The sequence below is a fragment of the Carassius auratus genome, unplaced genomic scaffold (genome assembly GCF_003368295.1).
Source record: "Carassius auratus strain Wakin unplaced genomic scaffold, ASM336829v1 scaf_tig00003761, whole genome shotgun sequence".
Taxonomy (NCBI): domain Eukaryota; kingdom Metazoa; phylum Chordata; class Actinopteri; order Cypriniformes; family Cyprinidae; genus Carassius; species Carassius auratus.
The window spans coordinates 1,383,379-1,392,869 of NW_020523543.1; the positions used below are offsets into that span (position 1 = coordinate 1,383,379).

The 9,491-nt window shown below is 38.7% G+C and overlaps 1 protein-coding gene across 1 annotated transcript; it reads left to right on the forward strand.

Moving 5' to 3' along the window:
- The first annotated feature begins 218 nt into the window (after positions 1-218).
- On the forward strand, positions 219-1,853 carry LOC113070327 (cerebellin-4-like). Its single transcript, XM_026243591.1, has 4 exons — positions 219-627; positions 785-838; positions 937-1,068; positions 1,233-1,853. The coding sequence occupies exons 1-4, from the start codon at positions 279-281 to the stop codon at positions 1,517-1,519; spliced, it is 822 nt and encodes a 273-aa protein (XP_026099376.1). The 5' UTR covers positions 219-278; the 3' UTR covers positions 1,520-1,853.
- Positions 1,854-9,491: the final 7,638 nt, after the last annotated feature.

Consider the following 9,491-nt stretch of genomic DNA (forward strand, 5'->3'; position numbering starts at 1 on the left):
CCACATGGATACTAGAAAGTGGCGTGACATTTCTATATCAATTTAAAAAAGATTAGTTATCTTCTGTTGTGCTCAACATTGTGCCACAAACCTCATAAATAGAGTTAAACATCTATTGAACCCGGAACATCCCTTTAAATACGGTTAACATTTAACTTGAACTAATTTTTTATCTGAAGCACTATAAATCAAGCACAGAAGACAGTAAATCAGGACACTATAAAAAGAGCATGAGGGTCTGTGAGTAAGACAGAACCAGAGCTGGACATCAGTGAAGAATGAAGGGTTTGTTATGTACACTGCTGCTGCTGGAAACCTTTGTGTTTGTGGTACAGCAGCAGATAGATGGAGGACTCGCTGAGAATGAGATCCATCAACAGCTCAGCACTGAGGACAGAAGACAGTATCCAGCTCAGACAGACCCTCGGAGAGATGAAGCTTCAGCTGACAGCCAACAATACTGCCATCTGAGTTTCCCTGACATCCACGCAGCACTGAGAGAACTGACCGCCACCGTCACTGAGCAGAAAGCCAACATCAGAGATTTAGAGACACGACTGAGGAACTCAGAGAAAACTACAGAACAACAGACAGTCATTCTGGAAGAGCTGAACAAGAAAACTGATGGTATCTTACCAGCACATTCACTCTTTCATCAGAGATCCTCAGGAAAACACCAGTGCAATAGACTGCATAGTGTAAATGTTAGTCTAAAATTGAGTAGTCACTGTGTAAATGATGTTATCTCTATCTGTTATAATAAGCATTTTAAACATTTTCACAGGAATGTCTAATCTTACTGAAAGTCAAGTGGAGGAGCTGAGAAAGGAAAACAGAGGTAAAACTGTGATTGAATTCTATTAAGATCACCGTGTGCATTCTCAGTGTAAAATGGTAATATATCACAATATTTCTGTTTATGTTTTTCAATCACAGACAGAGAGATAGCATTTTCAGCTGCATTGATGGAATCTGGCTTTGGACATATCGGTCCTTTCACCACTGAAATCACACTAACCTACAGGAACGTCTTCACAAACATAGGGAACGCCTACAACCCATTTACAGGTAATTATCAATGACAAAACTCAATAGTAATGAGAATCCTTCTGCTTCATTTACACCTCTCTGCAGTTGTGTAATGTGAACAAGAGAATCAAATGATCTGACGTGTTTTAAAACTATTCCACTGTGTACAGCTGATACTCTTCTTTCTTCGTTATCTGCTTTAGGTATTTTCACTGCTCCACTGAAAGGAGCGTACATGTTCAGCTTCTCTATCTTTGGTTATACTACTTCCTCAACTACATCAACTGCCTCCATTGTGAAGAACGGAGAGAAGTTGGTTGTAGCACATGGACATCAGGATCAGTATGATGTAAACTCCTCAAAAGGAGTCGTGTTGATTCTGGAGGTTGGAGATGTTGTCTATGTGAGACTTTGGTCTGGAACGAGGATATATGATAACCAGCATAAACACAACACTTTCAGTGGTTATCTACTGTTTCCCTTAAGATAACAGGAGCTTTGCAGAATGTGATTTCAGTAAAACCAAAGCTTTAGCGTATGATTTAACACGAAAATCAATAAGGATTATTAACATAAGAACCTGTATTTGCAATAGATGACTGTATGAAAGTCAGCATATAAGCTATACTCATAAGTTCTCAGCTGTCGATGCATGTCACTTTGTATAAAGAGTTTCAGCACAGGACCCATGAATATCAAATGTGACTCAAAATGATTTTTTAAAGTAGCAAGATAGATATCTGATAAATAATAGATTTTTAAGTGTAGCTTATTATTAATCTTTGTTCTTTATCTCTTCATCTTACATTAATAAGAAAATAAAGACATTATTGTTCCATTTTCATTTTCTCATGTTCTCAGATATTTTCAGTAGTACAATAATACGTGTGGTGGAAACATTTATTTAACACTGCTTCTGTATGCCTACACTAAGTAGACAGCCTAAAGACCCTTTTTACTGCCGCACGTATCGCGGCGGCGTGTGTAAAGTGCATTTGCAGTTTTTGACCGCTGAGTGGCGCTTCAACCACAAGTTATCAAACAAGCGCATCAAAGCACATTTTCGCTAATAGACGTCAGTTTTGCCTCCTGATGTGTTACATTTGACGGCTTCAGTCACGGAAAATGAAAGAAAAAGACTATAGTTAAAATATTTAATATATTTAAAAATGTAATATTCACAGGTGAAAGTTTGGTATTTATGAAGTTATGTGCATTTCTTAGAACGAATTAAAGCAGGATAAATGTCAAGCCTGTGCCTGATTCTGTGATTATATTTTCTAAGCTACATGGTATTAAACCATATTTTAGATTGGACACATTTAAAAGGTGTGCAGTATTATTTATATTATATTAATTATGCGATATATTATTCAAAAGAAATTGAGGTTTTCTTTGCATCTGAGCATTAAAAGTGGTAGCCTATTTTAGTGGGGTATGCTACATGGATTAATATGCAATGTCAATATTTTCATATATTATGCCTATATTTTAATTTATATTTTCAAACTCATTTAATAAAACAACATGCATTTTTGTTATTCGTTACCTGTCCTTTATTTTGACAGATAACTCTTGGAAAAAACACATTTGTCTGTAAACTGATTAAGAAATTGTTGCATGTTTAAACCTGAAGCGCTGTATAATTGTTCACATTAATTATGCCTAATTAGCCTAAAACAAGAAACGAATTAAACCTGCATGATTTAGCTAAATTCTCTCATTATAATCAACAAATTGCACTCGATGTAAAAAAAGAGCTTAATTAACTGACAACTTAAGTGATTTTAAAGGGAGCCTTCTTTACTTGTTTTTAGTGCTGGGCGATAACATATGGCCTAAAAAAAAAAAAATCTGATTTATGATTTAAATCGATTTTAAAATCAATATTCACAAAACAAACAAGGTAGCCGAAGATATTTGAGGCAAAAAGTCTCCGTCAGGTACTCCACTATTTGTTGGGAATTTCATGTGGATCCAAACCGTTAATAGAGCCGATTTTGTCCACATACCGGTCCCTGGCATCCCTATTTAGCATATCCCTATAAATCCTACAACCTTTTCGCGATTTTGACATCTTTTTTTCTTTCTCCCAACTCTGCTGTTCTCGTTCAACTCGCTGTATGTTTACATTCGCGAAGCTGGCAACATGGCCGCCACGTCCCAGAATGCAACTCGGCGCCCAAGCCCTATTCATTATTTTCTCGCAGTCCATATTATTATTTTCACATGACCATAATGATAATAACAAATCATCAACTAATAATTAATCATTATTTTACGAAAATCATTGTTATTTGTGATCGTGGATGTTTGCGGGAGGCTTTAAGACCAAGCGGAGTCCTCTGTTCCCGCCTCACAGCGCGCGGGTCTCCGAGGCTTTACTGTCTGCGGTTTGACTTTACTGAATCAGATTGAGGCGAACTTATTGATCATGAGCCCAACATTTAGCAAGGCAGGAAAACATTCATTCTAACTGAAGGAAGACGTATTTTATTGAGCGAATGCTGTTAAACTTAACTCACTGTAAATGTTTGAATATTTTTTTAAAGACGTTGCAATGTTATATCATAATGTTATTGTTGTTTTACTTTTTCCTTTCATCTTACAAATACATTCATTTCACAAATCGTCCCTTTACTGAATGATTTTAACATGCGACTGAATTATAGTTACTGCCGTGGCACTGCTGCGGTGGTACACGCAACGATAAAGCCCAATTAGGCTGTCTACCTACTGTATATCTGAGCTGGTACCACTAAGAGTTCTCCTGAATAGCAGTAAAAGATTTTAGCTAAGAGTTTTTTTTCTTGAAACCGAATCACAAAACTGCTGAGACAAACTTATACTAAAGGAATAGAGCATCACAGTCCCGCCCACAGCTGGTGCCAATACAATTTCTGCATTGACAGTTGGGGTATAAGCCATAAAAACGTAACCATACATGGTAGACTTAAAACCAGCTACAGCTGTACTAAGCGATTGTGTCATGGGGCACTTAACCTTGTTTTGAGATAAATGCCTTTTATTTGCAATGTCTTGTATAAGTACTTCATTACCCAAAATCCTGAACAATCCCACAGTGATACATCTGACTGGTGGAACTGGCTGGTTAAACCTGACCGTGGGCCACCCAAACTGAAACAATATAAAATACACAATAATAAATATAAAATTCAATACACATTACTTTTATAAAACACTATTATTTACACCATTACTGCTGAAAGAACTGCTATTAACTGCACATTCACTATATAAAATTCACTGGAGGAAAAAGTTTGCGTGGCTGTCGTCAGATTGGGAAGTTGCTCAAAAGGCTCGTTCGCGGTTGTGGCTTCAGTCGAATTCAGTGAGGCGCGGTGGTTTATGGGATGAGTAGATCCTTCGCTCGGAAATGAAAATATGTACACAGTCTTGTACCTTTGACTTTTTTGGGATTGCCTCGTTTTTCACTCTAAATGATATGTTGTATGCTCATGAGTTCAGCCGTAGCTGATTATCCTCAGACATGCTCTAAAACTCTTTGAAATGGTTGATGAGACTCTGAAACGATGAAGTGACCACGGTTTCCTGGAACCATAGTGCTTCCGCCCATTTCAGTGCAGCCCCAGATAACTGCTGAATAATGAATTATATCTTGGATCGATCCGTGGGGTACTGATGTGCATGTTGTTCCAGTGCGAGAAAGCATTGTGACAAAAATCCATTGCAGTCCTCTTCCCGGCCAGAGAAGGGCGCTGGTTGAGAGATAGTGTTCGCGAGGTACACCAGTGTGGGAGCGGGGTTTGCGGAAGTGCCGTCCTCAGGTTGTCGAATTCATGTCGGTGTTGGTCAAGCCTTCTGTCAGGATAGTACTCAGGAGACAGAGGTGGTTGAATTCAACAAAAGCTTTATTGATATAAGGGTTCGTGGGAGGTAAGTTGAGGGTAGCTTCTGGTGCAGGTTCTGTGAAGTTCGTTTCTGTGAAAGCCAGGTGAGTTTGTTAAGTGTAGAGACGTCAAAGCCACACAATACGTGAATATCAATACTTGTCTCCTCTTCTTGCAGTGGAAGATCAATGCTCAGAGAATCACATTGGCACTCAGGAGATAGCGGTTCATAGGAGAATTCAGATCACAGATAATGCCATAAGCGTTCTGGAGATGGGAGAACAAAGACACACAGGTGAGCTTCTTAAAAGGTAAGTATACGTTACTGCTGGTGATTCTTCAAAGACGAGGTGAGCTGGAGACAAGATCATGAGGTCAAATCCTGTTGGATGCTTGACTGTGTACTGGTTCATGGGTGAGTGATATATAGTGCCATGGTGATGGAGATCAGGTGCGGGTGATTAGTACTCAGGGGAGTGTGAGCGTTGATGATTGGCTGGGACCGGGTCTGCCTAGTCCCTTACAATATGCATATAAACAGCCATTTAATTAACAGAATAGAATCATCATGACTCATAGTAAGATATGACAAAAGACATGTCCTGTTTGTTTATATTCAGTTTAGATTTGACTGGTATCCAATATCAACCCAGTTGGCAGTTCGTGATTTGGTCACATAATTTAATCTATTTATTCATGGCAGGGACATGTTTGTTTCGTTATTTTCGTTATTTCAGCATGTTTTTTTTAACTAATGTATTTCAATTGGATGCATCTTTTGTGCAACAGCACAATTCTTTCTGCCAGTCGTGCTGCAGGAGATAAGCTGTTTAATCAACATTTATTCACGAGATCTTATCACGGTTTATATATGTGCAGTGCTGCTGCTAGCCATTACGGTGCCCTAACCATAATACCCTTATGATTTTAAACATAATGACAGTTTGCCAGTCTTTTATATACCTCTTACTGTCAAAGTCAAACTTCGTCAGGTGCTGTGCAAATTGCCCAATCGAAGAGACCACTGGGCTTGATTGGATAACGAGTTGTAAGGGGGCACCTTCTCTTGACCAATTAAATACTCTTGTTATGCCTGAAAGGTGCCTAATAATATATACTGAAATAATATTGGCATTATAATTATTGAGGATGATTACTGATTTTTCATTAGACTATTTTTGGTGCCCCCTCAGCAAGTCAGTGCCCTACGCACAGCGCATGATGCACGTGCAGCGAACTAGTTCACAAACATTTTCTCAACTCATTCTTTTCGCTTTTCGTGTAATTTAATAATGTGATATGAACATTTGGCATGCAGTAGACATGATATTGTCACATTTCTGTCTCTCATCTGGGCAACACACACACACACTGACACACAAACACACTGTATTATTGTGAAAATGGCAGTTAAAAATCAGAGAAATGTTTATCCTTATCACAATGTCATCACGAACAAAGTTCAAAACTCAGAAGAATGACTGGTTAAGACAATTTTACCACTGACATTAAGAAAGCACATAGCATCCCGTGCATAGTGTGATTTTAAATCATATAGTGTGACATTAATTCAGAATGTTTCTATGGGTAGCCTATATTATACATAAATAACTTTCTCTTTTTTTCTTTCTTTTTTCTCAGACAACATGGTTTCTAATAAAAAGAAATGCCCCAACTGCCCCCAGGTCATGCCCTGTACAACTTAGATTTGTAAGGCCTGTGGAGCAGAGCAGCCCAAGAAGGCTCGTTTGATGAAGAGGCTGCAGGCCCTTGATATGAAGAAGGGGGAGTGGCTTGACAATCTTAAAAAAAACCACTATGAGGCAGCCATGCGGGATGAAGCCATCATTTTGGTGTGTACACAATATACAATTAACACTACCTATTTTAATAGGGTCGCCACATTTCCTGATTGAGTGACATTTTTGACAGAAGATCATAATATATTTTACAAATGCTTTTATTTTTGCTTTTTAAAATAGTGATTTAAACCAGATTTCTGAAATATATGGTAAACTGACCTCTAAACAGAGTTTAACACTTGATGGTTGCTCTGTCAATTCTTCGTCATCAGTTAGGAACCTAGGTGTGCTATTTGATCACAATCTTTCCTTAGAAAGCCACGTTTCTAGCATTTGTAAAACTGCATTTTTCCATCTCAAAAACTTGTATTCCACCAATGTCAAATGCAGAAATGTTAATCCATGCATTTATTGTAATGCTTTATTGGGTGGTTGTTCTGCACGCTTAGTAAACAAAATGCAGCAGCAAGAGTTCTTACTAGAACCAGGAAGTATGACCATATTAGCCCGGTCCTGTCCACACTGCACTGGCTCCCTATCAAACATCGTATAGATTTTAAAATATTGCTTATTACTTATAAAGCCCTGAATGGTTTAGCACCTCAGTATTTGAATGAGCTCCTGTTATGCCTCTAATATCCAAATCCGTTAAAGGATTTTTAGGCTGCATTAATTAGGTAAACCGGAACCGGAAACACTTCACATTAACACCCTATGTACTTGCTACATCATTAGAAGAATGGCATCTACGCTAATATTAGTCTGTTTCTCTCTTATTCCGAGGTCACCGTGGCCACCAGATCCAGTCTGTGTCCAGATCAGAGGGTCACTGCAGTCACCCGGATCCAGTACGTATCCAGACCAGATGGTGGATCAGCACCTAGAAAGGACCTCTACTGCCCTGAAAGACAGCGGAGACCAGGACAACTAGAGCCCCAGATACAGATCCCCTGTAAAGACCTTGTCTCAGAGGAGCACCAGGACAAGACCACAGGAAACAGATGATTCTTCTGCACAATCTGACTTTGCTGCAGCCTGGAATTGAACTACTGGTTTCGTCTGGTCAGAGGAGAACTGGTCCCCCAACTGAGCCTGGTTTCTCCCAAGGTTTTTTTCTCCATTCTGTCACCGATGGAGTTTCGGTTCCTTGCCGCTGTCGCCTCTGGCTTGCTTAGTTGGGGTCACTTCATCTACAGCGATATCATTGACTTGATTGCATATGAACTGAGCTGAATGATGACATCACTGAATTCAATGATGAACTGCTTTAACTGAAAAATTAGCATTATTGGCACACTATTTTCCTAATTAATATTGTTCAGTTCCTTTGACACAATCTGTATTGTTAAAAGCGCTATATAAATAAAGGTGATTCAACTTGAATGATGTTCTGCAAGAGTGCTATGTTTTCACTGCTCATTATCACAACACAATAAAATTATTAGCCTCCGTCTCAAAATGAGCTTGAAACATTCATTAGAGCGGAGTTACTGTGGTAGACTGCCACAGCTTTTCAAAGTGTGAAAGGTTATAAGGTTTCTCTCCACTGTGATATCTCTAGTGCAGTTTAAGTTCTTCCCACAATCAAAACATGTATGAACTTTCACATCTTTGTCTTTTCTTGTGTAATTTTAAAAGACAGTAGGACACTCAGAAGCAAAGACGAGGAGATCCAGGCGTTATCTTCAGCAGGGATTCTTTATTGAAAATGTGCCGTTTTGGTGCTGCAGTCATGAAGTCTGACTAAGGTTGTGATGTACTGGATTTTATAGGAAGTTAAACTTACACAGAGTCTCAGAAGTGACTTCTTAAAGCATTGAAAGATAAAACAAAAATTGCTTTAACAAACCTATTCCTAAAGATAATAGTACCCAAAATGATTTAAACGAGAAGTAGAGGCATTTAAACATCCACACATAGTTTGACTCTCACTGGAAACTATTGTATCTGATCACTAAACTGATGCCATTATGTTGAATGACCAATACCGTGTCATTTACCTTAGTTTTTCATGTGACATAAAATCAAAGCACAAGATAAGTGAATTTAAAACACATTCTTACATCAGTTTTCCCAAAACACAAAACAATAGTGAGGCTTGTCCTTTGTAAAAACTTTCCCATGTTTCTTCGGGTATTTTGCTCGTTCTTTTACTGTACTGATCACAGATAAATGGATGTTGTCCACAGTGAGAATGCAGATTTAACTTAAGAGTGTGAAGCATGTGGCTCGACTCTATTGTGGATTTTCATGTGTCCCTTAAAGTGGTCTTTTTTTTACAAAACTCTTCCCGCACTGATCACATGCGTGCGGCTTTTCTCCAGTGTGGATCCTCTCATGTATTTTCAGATATCCTGGCCAATCAAATCTCTGGTCACAGTGTGAACACTTGTAAGGCCTTCCTCTAATGTGAACTGGCTGGTGCTTTCTCAGGTCACCGGCAGTAATAAAGCTCTTCCCACAATCAAAGCACATGTGATCCTTCACACCACTGTCTTTTCTGGTGTGTTTTTAATCCATCTAGTACACTAAAACTCATTCCACACAAAGAACACATGTGAGGCTTTTCTTTTGTATGAATTTTCAGGTGGACCCTTAGGATTGAAGCTGATGTAAATGTTTTCCCGCACTGATCACAGTAAAATGGTCTTTCTCCAGAATGCGAACGCAGATGTAATTTAAGAGTGCTTGCATCTCTGAAACTATTCCCACACTGATCACATGGGTACGGCTTCACTCCAGTGTGGATCTGCATGTGAACAGTAAGGGCTCCTTTTTGTGCAAAACT